The sequence below is a fragment of the Panthera onca genome, chromosome C2, assembly GCF_046562875.1.
Source record: "Panthera onca isolate mPanOnc1 chromosome C2, mPanOnc1 haplotype 2, whole genome shotgun sequence".
Taxonomy (NCBI): domain Eukaryota; kingdom Metazoa; phylum Chordata; class Mammalia; order Carnivora; family Felidae; genus Panthera; species Panthera onca.
This window is the reverse complement of record NC_138347.1, coordinates 84,238,032-84,263,668: the sequence shown is the minus strand read 5'-3', so window position 1 is coordinate 84,263,668 and position 25,637 is coordinate 84,238,032. Positions and strand designations below refer to the sequence as shown.

General features: G+C 40.5%; 1 protein-coding gene across 2 annotated transcripts in view; it reads right to left on the bottom strand.

The window, feature by feature from the left end:
* Positions 1-18,180: 18,180 nt before the first annotated feature.
* The window catches only part of MCCC1 (methylcrotonyl-CoA carboxylase subunit 1), a 58,618-nt gene continuing 51,161 nt past the window's right edge, over positions 18,181-25,637 (bottom strand). For both annotated transcript variants that reach the window (XM_060639319.3, XM_060639320.3), the window contains exons 16-19: positions 23,108-23,245; positions 21,686-21,793; positions 19,310-19,381; positions 18,181-18,534 (exon numbers count right to left, since the gene is read on the bottom strand). In XM_060639319.3, coding sequence (XP_060495302.1) covers positions 18,406-18,534; positions 19,310-19,381; positions 21,686-21,793; positions 23,108-23,245 — 447 coding nt within the window. In that variant the 3' untranslated portion in view covers positions 18,181-18,405. The remainder of the gene's footprint in view (positions 18,535-19,309; positions 19,382-21,685; positions 21,794-23,107; positions 23,246-25,637) is intronic.

The window sequence follows — 25,637 nt, the reverse complement described above, 5'->3', positions numbered from 1 at the left end:
AATCCCCATCAAAATCCCAGTAGGCTTTGTGAAATTGATTGGCTGATCCTAAAATTTATATGGAAATTCAACATCATTGGTCATTGGGGAAATATAACTTAAAACCACAGGATAATCCTACACATTCACAAGAATGGCTGCAATTAAAAAGATGGACCTCCCCAAGTTTGGGTGAACATACAGAGAAACCTGATCCCTCATGCATTGCTGATGGAAATATAGAACAGAAACTGTTGGCAAATAGTCTGGCAGTTTCTTAAAACTAAAAGCTACCATATAACCCAGGAACTGTACTACTAGATGTTTATCCAGAAGACGTGTACAAGAATGTTTATAGCAGCATTGTACATAATAGACAAAAACTGGAAACTATTCAAATGTTTATCAGTTGGTGAATGGATAAAGAAAATGTGGTATATCCATATAACAGAATACTATTCAGTAATAAAAAAGTGATTGGCCCCTGCTTCTTCCTGTTCTCTTATAAACTGGAGTCTCCTTAGTTAAAAGCAAGCTAAGAAAGTGATGTACTGGCTTCTAGGAGGATCCTTAATATGGAAAATTCCCCAAATACAGAAAGGATTTTCAATTGCTATTGTTGGGTGTCATAAAACATGACAAATATCCACTGATATGCTCTTTTCAGGACCACAAATTTCTGGGGTCACAAACTTGGGACTTTGACCCAGGGCATTGAAATTTTTTAAGGCTCAAGGAAATGGATAGGAGAAAGAAATACATCAATGTCCAGAGCAGGCAATGCTTTGTATGTAGATCTGCTGTCTTCCCCCAAACACACAAAAGCAAGCTTTGTGCGCTGGCCAGAGCAGCAAAATTTCTAGGCATGGCCCTGCCACTTCCCTTTCTACTCCAGCTTCCTGAACCCCCTTGCTACCACTCACCAGCATTCTGAGCTCCTAAAGTTAGGCCCTCCAACCTGTCCTGCTCCCCACTTTATTGTCCTTAAGCTTTACTCTTGTTTCTCTGGCTCAAAAGCCACTTCTTATCGATATTATCCAAATTCTTTAATTTTCAGAAGCTCCATACTCTGGATACAACTTGTGATGGATGGCCTGTGATGTATCTGACCTATACTTCCCTGAATTCCCTTTCTTGTCTGTTTTCTATTAGGGTGGGCCATAGGGAAGATTCTCAGAGATTTGGAGGGCAGAAGGGAAGCAGTCATTTTGTGACTCACACACACAGTGTGCCGATTCACCTCATCGGCTCGAAGCAGCAACTAAGCCTGTAGCTTCTCTTCTACAGGCTGGATCCTGGATCCTCCCTTCAGCTCCTCCAACTCTGGAGCCAGGTGTTTGCATTCAGCTCTATGACACAGGGTCCTAGCTTCTATAGAGTAGCCTTGACACCAAGGTCAGAGGTCACAAGAACAGACAAACTTCAGTCTGTCCTTGTGGAATTCTCTCACGCTTGTGGTTTCCAGCTTTCTCTCGATCTCCCTACTTGACATCCATTATCACTTCCTGACTGCATGCACCATGGACTTCAAGCTCCAACACTGGACATGGAGACAACAGCTCATAGAGACTGCTTAACCATCTCACACGATTGTGGAAGACTAATTACCTGTAACCATAGACAGACAAGATCTCCTAGTGGTTCTGTTTCTCTGTCAGGAACACCCTTGTCCCCATCTCCCTAGCTTTACCCTCCACGGGCCTCCTCTTCTTTCAATACCCAGTTCTTCTATCAATTCCCCAGCCCCATGGCTAGAGGTGACACCTCCCTACACACACACACACACACAGCTGTGCAGCCCAAGCAGGCTGTTTGGAATCCCTAGAGCACCTGGCTCATTTTGCCTTTCATCTTAGGTATTTCTGCCCACGTCATTATCCCTTTACTAATGACTAGACTGTGCATCCTTCAAAGGCAGAGACCACGTGTCATACATTTTTAGGTCTCCTAAAGTATTTTCTACTGGCCTAACAATGAGCTGAAACTGGACTGAAAACTCCAGGGGGAGAAGAGATGGTTGGTAGGGAGATGAAGAGCTTCAAAATAAACCACATGTTTTACCACCTGCCTGCCTGGTGAGCTCATGTCCACATGGCAGCCTTAGGATGCCTCTTCTCTCCAGCAAAGAGCCAGGGATGTTGGTTTTACAGCAAGAAAACACAGAAAGGAAAGAATATAAGAAAGAGTATACCCAAGAGATTATTTACTAGTTCGTGAATTTTATGTGTAATAATGCCTATCAATGAGAAGGGGGAAAATCATCTTTAAAAAAACCCTTTTTTTTTTTGTTACCAAGGCTCTTTTACAGGAGCTCCGAATAATATAATGAGTAGAGCTATTATCCCAACTACAGTTTGCAAAGGTTGTTAATATAGACCACAGACCATTTTCAGTATGTAAAAAAGTCTAACAGAAATGGCTTGGCGAAAGAAAAAATAAAAGCTTTCTACTGCTAACAAGTTGCAATTCTTCCATCTTAACTGGGACTATTTGAGTTCAGGGTGGTAATATATATTATTCTAAGCTCATTATGAATTATATGTGTTCTTTGGTTACTTTAAAATTGAAGAAATTACTTGATGACTTGTTAATAAATACACATCATTTGTTAGGGAAAAAAATGTTTTAAAACAAAAATCCCTGTTAATAAAAATAAGGAGAATCTGAAAGGGTAAAGAGGTTGAGAACCATAAAACTGGATATTTATATTAGAATAGATATTAGAAACTGAGCCTTCAAAATATTAAGCATTTATTCCCTTTTTTTAATTTACATCTAAATTAGCAAATAGTGCAACAATGATTTCAGAAGTAGATTCATTAATGCCCCTTACCCATTTAGCCCATCCCCATCCCCAACCCCTCCAGTAACCCTCTGTTTGCCATATTTAAGAGTCTCTTATGTTTTGTTCCCCTCCCTGTTTTTATATTATTTTTGCTTCCCTTCTCTTGTGTTCATCTGTTCTGTGTCTTAAAGTCCTCATATAAGTCATATGATATTTGTCTCTAATTTCGCTTAGCATAATACCCTCTAGTTCTATCCACATAGTTGCAAATGGCAAGATTTCATTCTTTTTGATTGCTGAGTAATACTCCATTGTATATATATATACCACATCTTTATCCATTCATCCTTCGATGGACATTTGGGCTCTTTCCATACTTTGGCTATTGTTGTTAGTGCTGCTATAAACATTTGGGCACATGTGCCCCTTCAAAACAGCATACCTGTAATCCTTGGATAAATACCTAGTAGTGCAATTGCCAGGTTGTAGGGTAGTTCTATTTTTAGTTTTTTGAGGAACCTCCATACTGTTTTCCAGAGTGGCTGCACCAGTTTGCATTCCCACCAGCAGGGCAAAGAGAGCCTCTCTCCCCGCATCCTCACCAACATCTGTTGTTGCCTGAGTTGCTAATGTTAGCCATTCTGACAGGTGTGAGGTGGTAGCTCATTGTGGTTTTGATTTGTATTTCTCTGATGATGAGTGATGTGGAGCATTTTTTCATGTGTCGGCTGGCCACCTGGATGTCTTCTTTGGAGAAGTGTCCATGTCTTTTGCCCATTTCTTCACTGGATTGTTTTTTGAGTGTTGAATTTGATAAGTTCTTTATAGATTTTTGGATACTAACCCTTTATCTGATACGTCATTTGCAAATATCTTCTCCCATTCCATCGGTTGCCTTTTAGTTTTGCTGATCGTTTCCTTCGCTGTGCAGAAACTTTTTATTTTGATGAAGTTCCAATAGTTCATTTTTGCTTTTGTTTCTCTTGCCTCCAGAGATGTGTTGAGTAAGAAGTTGCTGTGGCCAAGATCAAAGAGGTTTTTGCCTGCTTTCTCCTTGAGGATTTTGATGGCTTCCTGTCTTACTTTTAGGTCTTTCATCCATTTTGAGTTTATTTTTGTCTCTGGTGTAAGAAAGTGGTCCAGGTTCATTTTTCTGCATGTTGCTGTCCAGTTTTCCCAGCACCACTTGCTGAAGAGACTGTCTTTATTCCATTGGATATGCTTTCCTGCTTTGTCAAAGATTAGTTGGCTATATGTTTGTGGGTCCATTTCTGGGTTCTCTGTTCGGTTCCATTGATCTAAGGGTTTTTGTTCCAGTACCATACTGTCTTGATGACTACAGCTTTGTAATACAGCTTGAAGTCCAGGATTGTGATGCCTCCTGCTTTGGTTTTCTTTTTCAAGATTGCTTTGGCTATTCAGGGTCTTTTCTGGTTCCATACAAATTTTAGGATTGTTTGTTCTAACTCTGTGAAGAATGCTGGTGTTATTTTGATAAGTATTGCATTAAATATGTAGATTGTTTTGGGTAGTATTGACATTTTAACAATATTTGTTCTTCCTATCCAGGAGCATGGAATATTTTTCCATTTTTTTGTGTGTCTTCTTCAATTTCTTTCATAAGCTTTCTACAGTTTTCAGTGTATAGATTTTTCACCTCTTTGGTTAGATGTATTCCCAGGTATTTCATGGTTTTTGGAGTACTCCTTTCTTGTTGATGGGATCATCCTGTAGACTATGAAAATGGTGGCATCAGATTTTCTACTTAATAACAGTGACTTGGGTAATTACAGTGATATAATTCAATGAGTTAAGGGAGAACAGTTTCAACAAAGAGGGAATAAAACAAAGGAAATGGCTCCTGAGAGTACCCCAGGTTTATACTATCAATTTCAATTTTCCTTCAAAACATTTCAAATCAAAAGAAAAATGAATCACTTTTACCTTACTTGAAAAACTACAGAAAATTAAGCTTTTATTTTGTAATTTTCCATTTGCTTTACTGGAAGATTTTTTATTTGGCTTTTTTTTTTGTGTTAGTTATATAGTCTATTGATTAATTCAACCCAATGCCAAGGAAGTAGGAATTGAGATGCTGGCAGATGTTGCTGCTTCTAGCAGATAGAATATATAAGAGAAGAGCCAGCCAGTTTCCATATTGTGGTTTCAATTAGAGCTTAGAATGAATAAACTCATCCAAGGAAATTCAGGATTCCACTGGCCCTGAGGAAATTCATAAGATGAATCACTTCTGTTTTATTCCCAAATAAACATAGATTTTCAAGTTCAAGCAGAGGTCAAATAAGCACGATTTCTCACTAAGCAAGCTTCTTTGTCAACATCTCCCTTCCAGGTAGGGGCCTCAAAGTAATGCAGGGCAGATACTGAGAGTTGGCCATTTTAGTCAGATGGGAGCCTGGGTATGAAAGGTCAGGCTGGCTGGGTAGATAGAAAGGTGGAGAGAGTATTACTATTGTGTGTGGTGGGTCACGGAGGCTCCAGTCATACTTAGTATTTTGATTTTGCAAAGGAAAACTAAGTAAGGTGTAATAATTTATTTCAAAATTTTTCAAATATATACACAAGTAGACCAAATTATCCAGACATACCCATCACCCAACTTCTACAATTAGCAATTCAAGGCCAGCCTTGTCTCATTTATGCCCCATCCATTTCCATGGCCTGCATAATTTTGATGCAAATCTCTGATGTTATAACATTTTATTCGTATGTATTTCCATATCTCTAAAAAACAAAATACAATACCATTAACTCAACCAAAAATCTAACAATATTCCTTAATATCTTCAAGTGTCCAGTTTGTATTTATATTTCCCTGGGGTGTCTTATGCATATTTTTAAGAACATAAGCTTTACTTGGAAGGTTAATTGACTCAGGTTTATGTTCTTGATTTCCTAATAAATTATAAACTGTTTGAGCAGAGGGGCTGTGTTTTGTTTATGCTTGCCTTTGAGTGTTTTGCCCAGACTTACGCCCAGATTTCACACAAAAGCTAATTAAGTACATGTATAATAAAAGAGCTTTTTATGACTCTTCATGTAATTACATTCACAAATCAGAAAAAAAATTACCACATTACCTGTCCAGATTTTTGCTACAGAAAACAGAAACAATATAGATGCTCAATTTCTGCAATTAAGTTGGAATGAAATGTCATATGTAGCATAATTAGGCAATTGCAAATCTGTAACATTGGCTACTTAAACTCTCTCTTGCTAGCTGTCATAATTTCTGACAACTTGAGAGATGGATTTTCAGAGAGTGACCCATTCTGTTGGTTTTGGCACAATATCCATGGGGACCAAAGAAATAGAACACCTCTGATAGGAGAAAAATGTGTTCTATGAATTTTAATGCAAAAAATTGAAGTTCCGTCTTATATTCAATCAAGGTAAATAATGTTGCATATCTCTGCACAGGATGTTCCCTCTCATACCATCTCCCCACCTGTTTCCCTCTCTCACTTTTCTCTGGTTCTTTTTAAAGTGCACAAATGAAATAGAGGACTTTATAGGAAAAAAAATGGAAGGATATGTATCCATAGGCATATGACCCTAATGAAAAAAGAAAGCTATGTACATCAAAATGGTAAGAGCTGCATTATTTTATAATAGCAAAAATTAAAAATAATCTGCATGTCTAAGACTAGAAGCATGGTTATATAAATTATATTCCAACCATTTACTGGGAATAGCTAAGGAATAATTATGCAGTTTTTAAAGTTAGAATTATAAAGACCAGGTAGCGACATAGAAAATGCTTAAGATGTGTTAGGTAAAAACAATCAGGGTTGAAATTTTATGGACACTATAATTTTAACTATGTAAAAAGTGTACCTATAAATATAAGACCAAAGGAAACAAAATAATAAGAGTGGTTATGTTAGTGTGGTTGAATTATACACGATTTTTTTTTTTTTTTTTTTTTTTTTTTTTTAAGAGAGAAGCACACAAGGAATCCCAAGCAGGCTCTGCCCTGGCAGCATGGAGCCTAACACAGGGCTCGATCTCACCAACCAGGAGATGGTGACCTGAGCTGAAATTGAGAATCAGATGCTTAACCAACTGAGCCACCAGGCACCCCATACATGTTTTTCAAAATATTATTCATCTGGCCTTTAGAATATGTTGGATAAATACCAATTTATGTTGTTTTTCTGCTCCCTCTAGCTAACACTTTAAAAAATTGTATGATTGTAGAGGCAATCTCTGCCCCTCCCCCACTCAAGCGCACGCGGTCTCTCTCTCTCCCTCTCCTCTCTCAAAATAAATACACTTTAAAAATTGTATAATTATAAATTAAAACTTCTTAAAGCTGTAAATAATAAAACTTTGGTTAATGGCATTAAATTTAGATGTTTTCTTTTCAAAGTCTGCATTCAGCTTATATATAAAAAATAATATATTTTTAGTTTTATACATAAAACTTTTACATAGTAGGGGCGCCTGGGTGGCTCAGTCAGTTGAGCATCCGACTTCAGCTCAGGTCACGATCTTGCGGTCCATGAGTTCGAGCCCTGCATCGGGCTCTGGGCTGATGGCTCAGAGCCTGGAGCCTGCTTCTGATTCTGTGTCTCCCTCTCTCTCTGCCCCTCCCCCGTTCATGCTCTGTCTCTCTCTGTCTCAAAAATAAATAAATGTTAAAAAAAAATTAAAAAAAAAAACAAAACTTTTACATAGTAAAGGAATAAGATTAACTTTGAAAAATGATGAAATAGGTGTGCCTGGCTGGCTCCATTGAAAGAGTGTGCAACACTTGATCTCAGGGTCATGAGTTTGAGTCCCACATTGGGTGTCAAGATTACTTAAATAAACTTTTAAAGATATGATAAAATAAAATCATTTTCTTTCTTTTTTTAAAAATAAGATCTACACCCAGTGTAGGGCTTGAACTCACCACCCTAAGATCAAAAACCACATGCTCTACCCTGAGCCTTCCAGGCACCCCTATTTTATTTCTTTCATTAGATTTTACCTCTCCTGTTACTTAAATAGTAAATACTATAATGTATTTAATAACACAGCACCTAGCAGGGATCCTTACACATTTAAGCCCTTGACAGGTATTAGCTGTATAGATTTGAAATCATTCAATTTTTTGTTCATTCAACAAATGTTTATTGAAGAACTACTTTACCCAATGAGTATTTTTGCTGACGTAGAAAGGCCAAATGATTTTTCAAGTTATGAAATATACATAAGACTATAAGAAATGTAAGTGAACAGCCTAACAGATTGTAAAATAAAGGTATCCACCTTCCCACTCAGGTCAAGAAACAGAACATCAGCACCCAGAATGCCAACACTGCCAGCCTCATCCTAACCCCTGCCTGCAACCCAGTGGTCACTGGGACAGAGGCAGATGTGTGGGGACACTCAGGATGCTCTAAGGCCCCTGATGTATAGGCCCTTCCAAGGCAGTGGGCATTTGCTCTTTTTAAATTTGCAAAAATAGAGGCACCTGGGTGGCTCAGTTGGTTAGCGTTCGGCTCTTGGTTTCAATTCAGGTCATGTGAATTGGTCATGTGAACAGGTCATGTGAAGCACAGGTCAAGCCCTGTGCTTCGAGCCTGTGTCGGGCTCTGTGCTGACAGTGTGGAGCCTGCTTGGGATTCTCCCTCTCTCTCTGCCCCTCTCCCACTTGCACTGTCTCTCAAAATACATAAACTTAACAAAAATTTGCAAAAGTAAATATTTCCTACATGATTAAGATTTCTTTGTACTTTCATAAATAATCTTGTATTCATAACTTCACCTATTTTTCTGAAATAGGGTCCCTCCAAATTGTAAAAGCCTCAGGCCTCACAAAATCTGGATCTGCCCCTAGGCAGAGTAATCCTGACTATTAGACGTTCTTTGCTTCCAGATGGATCACACAATGTGACACCATCCATTTCCCAATTAGAAATGTTCCACATGTTTCTGAGGGAGCCACTTAGAAGAATTGACTGGCCTTTCATGAGAACATGGTAAATGGTTTGGGTTTGGGTTTCACAGCAGTGGACCTCCAGAGCTGGCTTCCTCTTCTTGAGAGACAGTAACACAAGTCGAGGGTGCAAGGCTGGTGAATTAATCACCTTTGTAACTAGTCCCTCCACTGTGGACTCACGAACAGAAGCCTAGCTTGTTAGGCACACAGAATATTTACAACAAATCTGAATAGTTTGCCAACACTGAAAAATCAAGAGATTTCACGTGAAAAGTTGGCTTTCTGACTTCTTTTAAGCAATTGGAAGACATGAGCCCTCTGAGCCCACATTCCCCCTTGGCACTGGCTGGGTGGAGCCAAGGGACAGCTTCTTTCTGAAGCCAACCTCTTCCCTGAAACCCTGCTGCTTCACTTAAAAGATATTCTGGGGGCGCCTGGGTGGCTCAGTTGGTTGAGCGTCCGACTTCGCTCAGGTCATGATCTCGCGGTCCATGCGTTCAAGCCCCGCGTCGGACTCTGTGCTGACAGCTCAGAGCCTGGAGCTTGTTTCAGATTCTGTGTCTCCCTCTCTCTGACCCTCCCCTGTTCATGCTCTGTCTCTCTCTGTCTCAAAAATAAATAAACGTTAAAAAAAATTAAAAAAAAATATTCTGAGTGCGTGGTTCCTGGAGGCGTTTGTGAACCCTGATCTATTACCTTGCATTGATACAAATTAAATTTAAAGGTAACAAGGAGTAGGTTCCCCCAAGATACTCCAAGATGAGTTTCTGGTACCAATATTTCCTCAGCACTTTATAAAGGTGCTAATAAGGTATCCCCCAAATGGAGTTAAACTAACGATATACAACATGAATAAAATCAGAAATGTGCAAAGGTTCATCTCAAATGAAATAACTTCCCAATCAGAAGCAGTGAGAAGCAGCTAAACATAACTATAGATCTGTGGTTCTTGAATTTGAGGATGCATCAAAATCTCACCTGGAGACCTTGTTAAAACAGATTTCTGGGTCCCATCCCAACTTTTCTGATTCATTAGGTGTAGGTGGAGTGGGGCTGGGAATTTGCATTTCTAAGAAGTTCTGAGGTTTTGCCCAGGCTGCTGGTGCAGGAACGCTTTTTGAGAACCATTGCCACCTGTTAGTCAAAATGCTGTCTGTCCCCTGGCTAGAGGCCTGGGAGCTTGTTAGGAATGGAGAATCTCAGACCCTTTCCAGACCAATGGAATCAGGAGCAGGTGGTTTGTAGGAACATTACATTGTTGAAAATGTTTTATTTATTTTTGAGAGAGAGAGAGAGAGAGAGAGAGACAGAGAGAGAGAGAGACAGAGAGAGAGAGTGAGGGACAGAGAGAGGGGGGGTCACAAGACCCCAAGTGGGCTATGCTCTGAGAGCAGCAAGCCTGATGCAGAGCTCCAACTCACAGACTGTGTGGGATCATGACCTGAGCCTGAACTAAGGTCAGATGCTCAACCCACTGAGCCACCCAGGCACCCCAGAAGGTTACATTTGGAGATACACTGAGCTGTTCAAAAACACTCCTGGGAAAAATCACGTGGATGTTTGTTAAATATACAGAACACCAGACCTTTCTCTTAGAAATTCTTATTCAGAGATCTATTTTTGTTAAGTACTCCAGGTGATTCCTATCATTAGGAAAGCTTAGGATGAATAGGTCAATGGTGACTTAATAAATCTAAAGAAAGAACACGTTAGTAAAATGGGGGTGACCAAGAGAAACGTAGAAAAGTAGGAAATCCCAGAAGAGAAAACTGGTAGCATGATTTCAACTGTTTGAGGCTCTTTAGCCGCTGGTATGCATTTCTTTTGTGGGGAGAGATGCATCAAATTGTTAGATCGTATAAAATGCACCAAATTCCTTTCATCTGGGTCCCTGCCTATCAAGAACACTTGTCATTATAATGTGGCTTCCCTGTGCTTTTCACACCAGGAGAAACACAGCAGTCAAATCAATCTGAGTATTCTGATTTGACTCACAGGTACACCTTTCACTGTGAATCAAGAACTCATCATTAAGGTGTTGATATATTTTTCTGTGTGTTCTTCTTAGAGCTGTTTGATCTCTGAGAAATCAAACCACTTAAACAAAATGAAATTTCTGGGCATGTGTGTATGTTATTCTGATTGAAGAAGGGGCAAATTCTTTTGCCCATAAAGTTTTCTTATGTAGATTCTACTGTATCGTTTTTAACTTTTTTGTACATTCAAGTAAATCAGATTTTTTGAAAGAATTACATTAGCAAATAAAAGTCTTCAGACAATATAATAAAATCTGTAAAGCAGAGTTGGTGAGAAAATTGCTTTTAACAAAATTTTAGTTGACACACATTAGTTTCAGGTGTAGGGCGTAGTGACTGGACGACTTCAGGTGTTATGTTATGCTCACAAGTGTAGCTACCATCTGTCATTATACAATACTGTTACAATATCATTGACTGTATTCCTTATGCTGTGTGTTTGATCGCTGTGACTCACTTATCCTATAACTGGAAACTTGGATCTCCCACTCCCTTCACCCCATTTTGCCCATCCCCCACTCAATCCGGCAGCACAGGATTGTTCTCTGTGGAAATTGTCTTTATTTTTTAAAGTTTCTTTATTTCTTTTGAGAGAGAGAGAGAAAGTGAGTGTGCACACACAAGCAAAAGAGGGGGGGAGAGAGAGAGAGAGAGAGAGAGAGAGAGAGAGAGAGAGAGAGAGAGAGAGAGAGAGAATCCCAAGCAGGCTCTGTGCTGTCAGTGCAGAGCCTAATGTAGGGTTTAAAAACAAACTGTTAGATCATGACCTGAGCCAAAATCAAGAGTCAGATGCTTAACTGACTGAGCCACCCAGGTGCCCCTGGAAATTGTTTGAAATTAACAAATTCTTTCAGTTTTTGTAATGAAATATTGGCCTTCAGGAGTCCTATCTTTTCTCTTAATCTGTCTCCACAATTGTCCACAAGAAAGGCAAAATTTTACCCTTCTGCTTAAAAGACATAAATGATCACTGAATCTACCTGCTAAATAAGTTTTCCCAAATACCAGAGATGTCCGAAGTCTTTTTGTGAAGTACAAATCTCTGAAAATTAGACCACATTGCCTGCCCCCCGTCCGTCTACGCCCCACTCCCACCGTTTCATCCGGGAAATTAAATTCCTCACTGATGTTGAGCTATGGTATTTCTCTTAAGGTTTCAAGAGAATGATCTTGTTCTGGAAAGGAGACCACCAGAAGATCTTGTCTGGAGGGTGTTTGAATGTTAACCCCCATTCTGAAAGAACGGTTTTTATCTCCAAGGTTCTAACTCCACCGGAAGTTGCACTGAATTTTCTAGTAGGATGGCTTGGCAAGTAGCACACCTGTGACTCTCTGGTCAAACATGGGGGCCACGGTACCATTAAATTCTCCAGGTGAAGATCTGAAAGAACGAGGAGATATTTGGCCAAGGAGGGAACATTCTCAGAAAATGTGAAGAGGGGAATACAAGTTTGGATGAGTAAAGTTGCCTTTCCCTCTGCCTTGCTACTTCAGGAGGTAGCGTTATACAAGAAAGCAGAGGATTTGGGAATGAAAAGTCCTGGTTTCAGTTTTGGTCCCAACAGGTGTGGGAAGTATGATTGTGTGCAAATTATTCTCACAATCTCAGCTCCCTCAAATTGCTATGAGGATAATATAGGTGATTCCTCCCTTGGTGATAAAATATCAGCACATCATAAAATGCCTTATAAATGTGAGTTGTTATTGCGGGCACCATAACAATACCTTCAAATGTTTTTTAGCTTAATTTTTAAATAATTCATTATTAGTCTCTGACCAAGCAATTTACTTCTAGGAATTTATCCTAACAGATATAATTGTGTATGCACAAAATGAAATATTGTCTGGTTATTCACTGCACTTTTTGGTCATAGCAAGGCTTTGAAAACAATCTAGATATCCACCAGTAAACGTCTGGTTGAATAAGTCATGTCCATTTAGTGGGACAAATGGAACAAATGGAAAAACCGTGTAGCTCTGAAACAGACTAAGGAAACTCCCTGTATATGGTTATGGAAGCATCTCTAAGACACATGGTTAAATAACAAAAGCAAAGTGCAGAATTTGATCTTTACTGTAGAAGGTAGGAAATTAGACCACAGAGTTGTATTTGGTTTTGAGTGCATGGAGAAACACTGGAAGGATACACAACGAACAATTAATAGCGGCTCAAGGTTGCCAGGGGTGTGGGGGCTGTGGATAGGAGGGAGATTTTCCCTGTATACCTTTTAAAATACATTTTTAGGGTTTGAACCATGGGCATGTATTACCTATTCAAACATTAATACTTATCTGAGAAGAGACTAATGGCACTTACATGGCCAAGGAACTAAAGACCTATGACCCGTCTTGCATATAGATCTTCAATAATTGCTTGATGTATTGTATTAATGTGGAATGACTCCAGGGTTAGGGTGTGTGGTGGGTCTGGCTACAGAGGAGTAAGGAAGGTTGAGGGCAAGTGTTACTCATTGTGGATGGGGTAGACAACTTAGAATGACACATCAAAAATGGAAGCTCTAAGTGGGGCCAGATGGTCAATAGGAGAACAGAGTTAGGTGGGATGCCGGTCTGAATTGTGATTAGCATGACACCTGCTTTCAGTAATGGGGGAAAAACCACCATGCCTGATGACATAGGTAGTAATGATAAAGGAGTAACAATAACCGAGAAGAGAGAGAAGTCCCAAGTTTTGTTGCTGTTGTTAGTGTTTTTGTTTTTGTTTTTGTTTTTGTTTTTGTTTTTGGTGAGGAGGTGGTGGATTTGGAGAATTATTTCTAATCTAAACGAAGGGTTCAGCACAAAGCTAATGAGGGGTGGGATGTACAAAGAATGATGTTAGCCATCTTAGGAGGGAGGGAGTTACACCAAGGCTGTGACTTGGGAGGTTTAAGGGGAGAATGTTCACACTGCACTTGCAACTCGCTGTAGGAGTCTGAGCCAGTTAGAGGCACAGGGCATTCTGATTCCCATCATCCAGCACGTGGGAGACAAATGTCAGGGTGACAGGGTAATCATTGGTATCAGCTAGGATCTGCTAATGATCCAGGCACTCCCTGGTCCAGAAGGAACCTAGGGTTCTTCATGGGGGATGGGGGCAGATAGGCAAGACTGTTCTTAGTCGGATAGGCAAAGGCTGCGACTTTGAGAGCTGTGGAGCATGGCTGAGCCTCCTGGGATGCCCTGTACTTAGAGTCTGGTGGAGTAGAATGGCTACCCCAAGGCTGCAGCTCCCTGGGGCCAGCCCTCAGGGAGCAGTGTGTCATTAGCAGGAAGGCACTAATGACCCAAGGCTCCCTGCTCTGGGCTTGGAGGAAAGCATTTGGGGACATCCATCTCCTTCCCTCTCACCACACAGTTTAAATCACATTTTCCTCTTTCTGGGTGTCTTGAAGCTTGGTGTGAATATCTAGGAGTGCTTTTGGAGATCCCCTGATGAAAGGTGCAACAGAAGTGCAAGGTATTACTATCAACACTGTAAATATTTTAACCACAAGTGTCACGTGTACACAGAACATAGATGTACATTTCAACTTCTAATATTCCTAAGAGAACTATTTGAAGGTTAAGAAAGGCAAGCATGCAAGGGTGAGAAGAGAAGACAGTCGTGGAGAAAAACAGTGAGTTCAGCCAAGGAAGAGACCTCCCTACTCGGCCACCCTACGGAAGTGGTGACACCCACTCACACAGAGGCTGAAACCAGACAACCTGGGCCCCCGCCCCCACCCCCACCCCCCCCACCCCCGTGCCATCTACACACACGTGTCACAACGTATGTAAAAGATGGAGTTAGTCCAGCCCGTCCTTTGTGCAGGAAACATGCTGCTTCTGGGCGTGCTGCTGTCCCATTAACATGCAGGCTCTAGGACATGCCAGCCCGGCATCCTACTGTCACAGAGGGAGGGGACCATGGAGGCTTCCTCAGATGGCACCATAGTCTGCCTGTGGTTGACAGGTGCCTGGGTGACACTGGAGCAGACCAGAGCCGGGGGGGAGGGAGTGAAGAGGGGATGGAGTGATGCGTGTCCAGGTAGAGGTTTTCACCACCCCAGGACCCGGGAATTTTGCTGACAAGGATAACCAGCTGAGCTGGATTTAGAGCAGTTCCTTAATTGCTCTGGAGCAGTAACAGCAATTAAAAATTAATACTATCAGTTGTGTGTAAATGATGTTCTAGGCACAGTGCTGAAGGCCACCTCTACATTTTCTCATTTAATCTCCAAAACAACCCGGTGAGGTAGCACTGCCACCCACCTTGACAGATGAAGCTCAGGGAGTGTAAATGACTTTGCCAGAGACACTACAGCGAGCGGCGGCGAGAGGAGGGTCTGAATGCAAGAATTTTAACCTCCAAGGCTGTCTAGACTACAATGCTACGTGGCCTCGCCAGCAATTAAAAAGCAGCCATCAGGGCTCTTAACTTTTGTTGTTTTCTTCCTTGTCCTAGACCCGAACACAACGCGTCCAGAATGCTACTGTCGGAGATAAAGTAGCCAACTGCTGTCTTCCAGTCATACACCTCTGGTTTTGACCCATGCTTACAAATGGAGGTTATTCAAAAGAAAAGCTACTCTTAAGTCCTGGAGATGTGTACCAAGCTCTGTCTTCTCCACCTGGCCTGTCCAGCTCAGGCATCCATATCTGGTGCCTGTTTTGGACTCCCTGTCTCTAGTGTCTCTCCTCTCACCAATCTGTACTTCAGACTGTGGACAGAAACAGCTTTGAAAAACATGCCTGTTTGAAAATCTCCAGGGCTCCAGCTGCCTCCAGAATAAAGTCCTTTCCCTGCTGGGCAGACACTTCCCCAGCCCCTGCCTGCCGCACCCCGGTGCTCCAGCCCAAGCCGGATCGCTCTGTGCCCTGAACACTGAGCGCACTTCCATGCCTTACTGTTATTATTAGCCCTTGCTAGTCCCTCTCCCTGCAATGGCCTTATCTTACCTTCTTTCTCCGCTGGCAAATGGCTGTACTCCAAAGCCCCGTTCAAATGTCACTGCCTCTCCCTCAGCTTCCCAACCCAAAGTAGAATTTATGATGCCGCCCACCTGGCCCCCGTGGCACCTAGTGCACAGGTGTATCATGCTATGAATTATGGTGCGTTCTACACAGCTGGATCCTGTTTCCCATTAATTAGGGCAAGGGCAAAAAAAAACGTTTCTTACCATCTTGGTTTCCAGACGCTCTGGTGTGTATGGTGGTACCCGCTCTGTCTTTAGGAGGAACAGAGGCAGTCAGGTGCAAAGGAACTCTGTCCACACAGCACCGCAGGAGGCGGTGAATTTCACCAGCATGTGGGTACAACTGGCTTTAAATTCCTTCCATGAACATTATTACCTCTGACCAACACAGCGAGGTAACAAGGAAACCGAGAGCTTGATCTTATTCCACTGGAAGAGATGAAAGGGGGCAAATAGCAACCCCAAATTTCTACCAGAGCGCCTTTGCTTTTCCCGCTTTTAGAGTTTTGTTTGTTTTAGTTTTGTAGCCTCTGCTGCGAAAAATATCGCTTTCAAAAAGCGCTGGTTGAGATGGCCTTCTCCTTTTTTACCCCATGCTAAAATACCTGCAGGAACTTCTTCCCAATGGGTGTTCCAGGCTCTATTCTTCTCTTCCTCCATCCACTGGCATATTGCTGCCAGATGAAATTTTTAAAAATACTATTTGAATTATAAAACGTTCCTATGTAACATGTTAGATACGAAGCATAATTGTTTGATAAATATAACCAACCATCAGCCCTACAAGAACACTAGCGGTCGCTGGCATCCACCTCTATATGCCTCACCCATCTCAACCCCTGGCCCAATACCTAATACTTTAAATACCCTGTCTTTAACTTTATGATTCCAAGATTCATCCCTGTGGATATTCTTACCCTGTTTATTTTGTTGTTACATAGTATTCCACTGTGTGGCATACCAGGGTTACCTAGCCCTTCTCCTGCCAACCAACTGGGATTGCTTCCAGTGTTATGGGTAATGTGGCCATGAACATTCTTGGTGCACAAGTGCATCTGTGCATTTCTAGAAGTCAGGTCGTAGGGTATGCAGATGTTCAACCTTGTGAAATAATGTCGAAGTTTCTCAAAGGGGCTCTACTAGCCAAATTTTCTCCCAATCAAATTTTCCTTGCTAAAAAATAATTCAATATAACTGCCCCTTGCAAGATAAAGTCCAAACCTACTCCTCCATGCCAGTTAGTCTGGCCCCAACCTAAATGCCACACGTTTTCTCATATAGCCTCCCAAGGACCTCCCACTCCTGTTGGGCAGATCTGTTCTTGGATATAGAACACACCTTACTCATGTTCAATAGTGAAGCCTTGCTTCTTCATTTCTAGTCTATAAGTTCCCCCTCCCCACTCTTGCTCTGGGTTTCCTTCCTCTATGAGGTCTGCCTTGATTACACCTGCCCACAGAGCTCTCTCACCCCAACCCCTAAAATACCTATTTTCTGCACCAGTCACTTGACATCGGTCTTCACCCCCACCCACATCTTAGGATACTGAGTTTCATCCTGCCTTGTTGGAAAAATAGACGTTCTAACTAGGATGTGTAATCAGATTTGAGAACTCCACATTTCCAATTTTAGTATTTGGGACTTCCTCACCACTCTCTTGACAATGGAATTGCTTTCTTGGCAGCCAGGAGATAGATCAATTTTGGGTTTGATGTTTTCCCACATAACTTTTTTTTAGGTTTTATTTATTTATTTATTTTAACGTTTATTTATTTTTGAGACAGAGAGAGACAGAGCATGAATGGGGGAGGGGCAGAGAGAGAGGGAGACACAGAATCCGAAGCAGGCTCCAGGCTCTGAGCCATCAGCCCAGAGCCCAACGCGGGGCTCGAAACCACGGACCGTGAGATCATGACCTGAGCTGAAGTCGGACACTTAACCGACTGAGCCACCCAGGCGCCCCTATTTATTTATTTTTAATTTTTTTAAAGTTTATTTATTTTGAAAGAGAGAGGGGGAGAGTGCACGCACAAATGGGGGAAGGGTAGAGAGGAGAGACAGAATCCTAAGCAGGTTCCATGCCATCAGCACAGAACCTACAAACCACAAGATTATGACCCGAGCCGAGATCAAGAGTCAGACGCTTAACTGACTGCACCACCCAGACACCCCTTAGGTTTTATTTATGTAAGCAACCTCTACGCCCAGTATGGGGCTTGAACACAACCAGGAGATCAAGAGTTGCGCACTCCTCCAAACGAGCCAGTCAGGTGCCCCAGAAAAATTACTTTCAACTCAATCATATTTTCAGATTTGCATCCGTCTCTCAAACACGTCCATTTTCATCATGATTGTAAATGGGAGATAATTAAACAACTTTTTCTCTTCCAATCATTCTCTTTTGATCAAGTTGCTGCCCACCTTCCTAAAAGACACTACAGTACATACACTTTGAGGCAGAAACAAACTATATTAGCTTCCAATAAAAAAATATAATTCAATTTATTAGTATGAAATAGATAATTTATTGTGTTTGTGACCCAAGTACATGATTCTCAAATATTAGCCTAATTGTACAATCATTTAGTAAAACTGATGTTTATTAGACTCCGAGAAAAGCAGGAAGGCACTTTCTCTTTTTGGTGTACAGATACTATATTTAAGATACTGCTTAATTGGACATTTCTTTGATGGCATTTATTCTGCTTCTCTTTTGTCCGATTCCTCTTCCTCAAACTCGATTAAAGGAGCATGTCTGTTGGCCTGAGAACCTTCTTTGTAGAACACTTTCTTGATTGTGCCGTCCTTTGGGGCCTTTATGGTAAGCTGCAGGGACACAAGACACGACCGTGGCTGTAATGCTAATGAAGACTGAGCACACAGTAAGGCAACAGAGACGAAAGTGAAAAATAAAGCCAATTGTTTTGAGGTTTCTCAAGCATGGCACCCGAAGGAAATAACATTTTTATGGTGTGCTTTGCAGTTGTGAGGAGTCACTACTTTTACGTACCTGTAACACCTGCAAGGTCGCTAATCGGGAAGCTCTAGTCTAGCTGGTAATTCTCAACAAGTTTCACAGTAGAGTCTCACCCGGGAAGCTGTTAAAAACTGACGATCCTTGGGCCCCACTCCAGGAGATCCCAATTCAACCAGTCTGGGGAAGTAGTTTTTCAAAGCTCTCCCCCTCAGATGACCGTAACATGTGGTCCGGCTGAGAACTATTGGCCTACAATTTCTAAAGACCTAAAATAGCTACTCTAGTTTGACTGAGGTTTTCACTTTGATACTGATGCTTGGCATCCTAAGTTTGGCCTTAGAAAATACCAATGGTTAACAGTCAACTGGCTAACTGCCTGAATTTAAGGAATTGACAATTTCTTTGATTTTAGCATCAGAACTGACAGGTGCAGTTTCACCAAATTAAAATGAAAATATATTTAAGGGGAGGATGGTTTTAGTTTTGTTTCCTGCAGTTAATGTTTCATCAATCCATGGCTCTTAATATTTAAAATGGGTATTAGCTTACAAAGTAAGGCAAAAGAACAATTAGATCCGATAGTTCCCTAAGTTTAATTGGAAAGTGAACTTATGATTTCATTACCTCCATTTTCATGGCAATCATAACCATTAGAGAATCTCCAGCTTTTACTTTGTCTCCGACTTTCACAAATACCTAGAGATTAAGAGTGACAGGTTAATATTTAAAAACACAGAGGTTCCGGGGTGCCTGGGTGGCTCAGTCAGTTAAGCATCCGACTTGGGCTCAGGTCATGATCTCGCGGGTCGTGAGCTTGAGTGCCACATTGGGCTCTGTGCTGACAGCTCGGAGTCTGGAGTCTGTTTCGGATTCTGTGACTCCCTCGCTCTCTGCCCCTCCCCCGCTCATGCTCTGTCTCTGTCTCTCAAAAATAAATAAACAATAAAAAAATTTTTTTAAACACAGAGGTCCCTCGTGGTCCACAGAGGTGGTATATAAATGTACACAGTAGAAGTATGGGTCTGTCTGGTTGTCTTATCTGTCAAAGACAGGTGTACAGGTGCAAATCAGAGACCTACAGATCAATCTTGCACTGCTGGCCCTCTTGTCAGTGGGGAGCACTGCTTAGCTCCTTCTCCCCAACCCCAAACCATCTAGTTTTCCTTGAATCAGATGAATATGATTTATATATTTCAAGGTCCTTTTGTGTTTTAATAAATGTACAGACAAGACATACCACCAACAGGGGAAGAACCAATGCACTTAAATGTCATGGGCAGGGTAGTGGGGCATGCCTGGTTTTCTAGATTTTATAGGTAGTCTAGGATAGTGCTCCAAGTTTTGAGTGTCCTGTGTGGTAAATGTATAGACGGTCTTCATGTGAAAGAATTAAATTATTGGCAACCTTGGGGAAAAAAAAAACCCAAACCTTTATTTTCCATTTTTCATGTATAAGTGAACTCATATATCCCATATGGTCTCACTGTCTTCTTAGTTAACATGGTTATCAAGGAGTTTTTAGAAACATCACACAGTGGAATTAGGTTCCACAGTCAATGTGTAGAGCCGAAATTGTGAAAAATGAGAAACACCTCTGAAAGCCCCCAAATCACCCAATGCTGGGTGATGCTATAAGTGTTTGATGAAATCAATGGTCTAGGGGGCGGCTATAGGGAAAATGTGCATTTTTCCCCCATAGATGTTCAGGGATGCCTACATTTTGGAATGTACATGGAAACTGAGATTGAGTGAGTTAAAGGCAGATCAAAGTCTTTGAGCTCATACTCCCTCTGGGACAAACATGTGCAGAGGGGAACAGGGGGTGCAATCACTTTCACTACTTAAATAGTTATTGCCTCCTTCTTCTTTTTGGGTACCAACAATATAGAGTTGAATTTTTATGACTTGGATGCATTTAAAGGAACTCTACTATATTCAAGTGTATATATAAAAAAGACTACTAATCTACCACCATTTGAAGTTACTTCAGCATGGATCTTAATTCTGAATATATACAGCATTCAACACCAAACCTCATTGTTCTTCATCAGTACCAGCCTTTCAAATTTTATTTTAACACACATGTAGTTATGTACATTGGAAAAAAAATGTTATTTAATGATAAATTGTTTGTGTTAAATTTGACATTAAAAAATAGCCCTTTTGGGTAATGCTTGGTGAATGCTCCATTTTAATCATAAAAAGACAAATTTAGATTATTTATACTTTGATGGAAATTTCTACTTTCAAAAATAACAGTATCATAAATTAGGTAAACGGGTATTTTCATTGAAGACTGAACATAGAAAATCAATCTATCACATAGTCTCTTGTTTTAAGACTTTCCTTCCTTCCTGCCTGCCTGCCTGCCTGCTTTTATAGAGTGAGCAAACAGGGGAGGTGCAGAGGAAGAGGGCCACACTCAGCATGGAGCCTGATGCGGGGGCTCGATCTCATGACATGACCTGAGGTGAAATCAAGAGTCAGATGCTTAACCAACTGAGCCACCCAGGAGCCCTGAGATTTTATTTTATTTTTTAAAAATGTTTATTTATTTATTTTGAGGTGGGGGGGAGAAGAGAGAGAGAGAGAGAGAGAGAGAGAGAGAGAGAGAGAGAGAGAGAATGAATATCCCGGGCAGGCTGAATGCTGTCAGTGCAGACCCTGATGCCAGGCTTGATCCCATGAACCATGAGATCATGACCTGAGCCCAAATCAAGAGTCAGAGGCTTAAGAGACTGAGCCACCCAGGTGCCCCTAAAGATTTTATTTTTAAGTAATCTCTATACCCAACACAGAGCTTGAACTTACAACCCCAAGATCAAGAGTCACATGCTCTACCGACTAAGCCAGCTGGGTGTCCCAGTCTCTTGTTTTCTTCAAGAGGATACTTCCCAATGAGTGAGATTGGAGAGAGAAAAATAATATATATGACTAAGTTCAATGGAGATATTTACTGGGCCTTACTGAACATCATTCTGTATACATTCACATGATTACCTTTTCAATGGTACCCGTCATAGGAGCTATGGCACCTTCCTGAGTTCCATCTGAGCTCATTGAAGACAAGTATTTGGGGACTGGAATGTCAATCTGAGTACTTCCCGCCTGTAAACAGAAAACAAACTGGAACTGAAATCAAGTTCAAATCGCTGTAGTTTTGAATCACTGTTTCAAATCACTGTACCCTGAGATACAGGACTGTTTCCAAGCTATTTGTTAAATCTTTAATACCAGGGTTCTAATCTAGCTTTGTGATCTTAAGCAATTACTGAACTCCTCTTAGTCTTGGTTTCCCATTATAAAGGAGTATTGGCATCATGCCTCACAACAGGATTAAAGGAATTAATGTACGTAACTGTTGCTAAAAAATAGCCACTATCTGATAGCCATTTTGAGTAGCATCTCCACTATCAAGTGTTTAGACTAAGCCAGAAACTGTTCTTAACAGTTTTATACATATGTGTGTGTGTATATATATATATATATATATATAGTCATCAAAACAAGTTTATGAGGTAGGGAGGTACTGTTATTATTCCTGTTTATAGATGGGGGAACTGAAGCCAGGGAGTTTAACTTGCCATAGGTCACACAGCTGCTCAGAGGTAGAGCCAAGATTTGAACCAAAGCAGCTTCACATTCCAGAACTCCCGCTCATCACCACTCCACCAAACTGTCTCCACCACCATATTGTTCCGGCAATAACTATGGAAAGGAATGCCTAGTAAAGTGAAATCATCCTTGATTCTGTATACAGTAGTTTAATTACTGGAATATAAAGGACTATGATCTGTAAGGTGTTTTTCAAATGTGAGAAGACTCTGAAGAGGACACAGTGTATTTGATAATGCATTTTCTTTTCTGCCCGTGCAGAAACTATGGGCTCATCAGGCAGCAGGTCCGTGAGAGCAATGAGTCAGGAAATAAGCTCCTGACCAAAGATATGCCAGGCCTATCTCGATCATCAACCATCCTTTGACTGCCAAGACACTACCCCTTCTGACTGCCCCCATCCCCACAAGAAACATCCAGTTCATAGACTCGCTCTCAGCGGTCACCTCCTCCCAAATCCCCAGAATTCCAAGTGCCAGGAGGATGGGCAAAGTATTCAGGCATCAAATCTCAGAGAGAAGACTGCCCAATGGGCAGTAAGATACTCTCTGACAATAAGGATGTAAGGGCATGTTTCAGAATTAAAGGCAGAAAATGGTATGTGTCTATCAGGGAGAACATGTGTGGACAAAAGAACTAGGGAAGGCAGAAATGTGGCAAAGAAACAGAGTGGAGAAGGAAACACAGAGGAAAGGTCATGGCAGTGATGGAAGGAAGCAAGGTCTTTCTAATCTTTTAGTGAGATGCCTCCGGTCAAGCAATTTTCTCCCAAACCTCAACAGTGTTATTATAAAAAAGGGACATTACCATGGAAAATAGGTAAATAGTGTTTTCCAGGATAATTAGCTTAGTTTTACTAGCAACTCCATTAACAGAACATTTCAGGTAAGTGCAGTCTCCCTCATTACAAAGATCACCAAGGACTTGGAAAGTTTTATCTTGAATCTGAAAAAACAATAACAACAAAAAACAGAAAAATAAGATTCTTAAAAAATAAACAACCCTACAGAATTAATAAAATCAGAATCAATTCTTTACTGTTAACAGTTTCAAAAGGTAACAGGTGAAATATTTTTTTTAAAAAGCCCTGTAGGAACTTTGCCCCTAAGATTCATAAACAAAGTACTCTACATAGAAATAGCAGTTAAGATAATTAAAAGAAAAAAAAAAAAAAACCCAGAGAACATATCTATAGTGCCATAATGCTACAGATAAATGTTCATTTAAGAATAACAATAAAAATGTGAAATAGAGATACAAATCAAATTAAGTAAAATTATCACAATTCGGTTGACTATATTACATGTTAAGTATTCATTTCTGAGTACCTGAGGTCAAATTTGGTTTTACTATGCCAATGTCAGTAAAGAAAAAGGCCAGAACCACCTAATTAGATGGTGTATCTTTTATCTCCCCAAGATGTAGATAAAATTTATGGGTTTGAGTTATGAGTTAAGAAGATTAACTAGCTGGAGACAGCCACAATTTTTGCCCTTGAGGAGAGAGTGCCAAGAAACAGACTTCACACTTGATCTTTCAAGGAAGCTGACAAACGGACATGAAACCTTTCTGTTTTAAAAAATGTTTTCTCACATACACACCCAAGAAAAAAAAATTCCTTCACACACAGGAAATCCATTTAAATCTTCTCTATTTTTCATTTCAATTCCCATGAGGTTACTGTGAAAGTCCTGTGGCTATTCTTTCCAAATATACGATGTAGGCTAAGGTGAAACAGGTTACAGTGCAGTATTTATATGCTGCTTCTCATCTATCCTAAGTTAAATATGACATTTTACTGTGCTCTGTAACCTACTAAAACAGCCATGTGAATGTTTGTGAAATTCTCAGGACATAAAGGTTAGATGGGGAACAGTTTTGTTTAAAGATTTACACAAGCACATTCTAAATTTGTGAAATGTAGTAGTTCAATCTGGAGTTAACTTTACCAAGGGATATGAAGCATTCCCCAAACCAGAGGTACGAGTATCAGTTACAACTCTCATATACTAAAATACGTTGACCCCCTAGTTTTTCTGAATCTCAGTTTAAGAAATTGGTATCTCAGGGGCGCCTGGGTGGCTCAGTCGGTTAAGCATCCGACTTCAGCTCAGGTCATGATCTCGCAGTTCATGAGTTTGAGCCCTGCATCGGGCTCTGTGTTGACAGTGCAGAGCCTGGAGCCTGCTTTGGATTCTGTGTCTCCTTCTCTCTCTACCCCTTGCCCACTCACACTCTGTTTCTCTCTCTCTCAAAAATAAATAAGCTTTAAAAAGAAAGAAAGAAAGAAAATGGTATCTCATAGTATTGGCAGATCCAAAGTATCCTTGATCAATCAATTTTGTTGGACTTAACGTCGTTTGGCTCATATTACAAATGATTTATTCTAGTCTCTGATTTTGTACTTTAATATATAGGAATTTGGTTGAGTTCTCACATTGTTTTTTTAACCCTTTCAGCATTTCATTTTGTCAGTGTAATGGATTCTTTTCATTGAGGGCTATCATAAACATTTTGACTAGAGATTCTCAAATTATGACCTGTGGATCTCTTGGGGTCCCCAAGACCCTTCTTGGGGTCCACAATATCAAACTACTTCATAATAATACTAATGGTATTTGCCTTTTTTAAAAATTCTCATTCTCTCATGAACAAACAGTGGGATTTTCTAGAGACTGCAGGACATGTGATAATATTACTCTGATAGCTAATGAACGTGTGCTTGTGTAATCTTAGGTTTTAAATGTTCTCAGTTTATCCTACAACTCAACAACAACAAAAAACCAACCTGATTGTAAAAAGGCAAAAGACATGAATAGACATTTCTCCAAAGATGATATGGACAATTAGCATATGAAAAGATGCTCAACATCATTATTAATTATGGAAATGCAAATCAAAACCACAGTGAGATAACATTTCACACCCATTAGGATGGCTGTTAAAAAAAAGAAAAAAAAAACAAACAAACCCAGAAAGTCAATGTTGATGAGGATGTGGAGAAAAGGAAACCCTCCAATACTGTTGGTAGGAATGTAAAATGGTGCAGCCCCTACAGAAAACAGTATGGTAGTTCCTCAAAAAATTAAAAATAGAACATGAACATACAAACCAGCAATTCTGTTTGTGGGTGTATGTCCCAAAGGATTGAAAATAGGGTCTCAAAGATATATGTGTCCCCCATGTACACAGAAGCATTATTCATAATAGGCAAAAGGTGGAAGCAACCAAGACGAACCAATTCCATCAAGAGACGAACGAATAAACGAAGTGCGATATACAGAGGCAATGCAGTATCATTCCACTTTAAAAAGGAAGGAAACTTGGACATAAACTA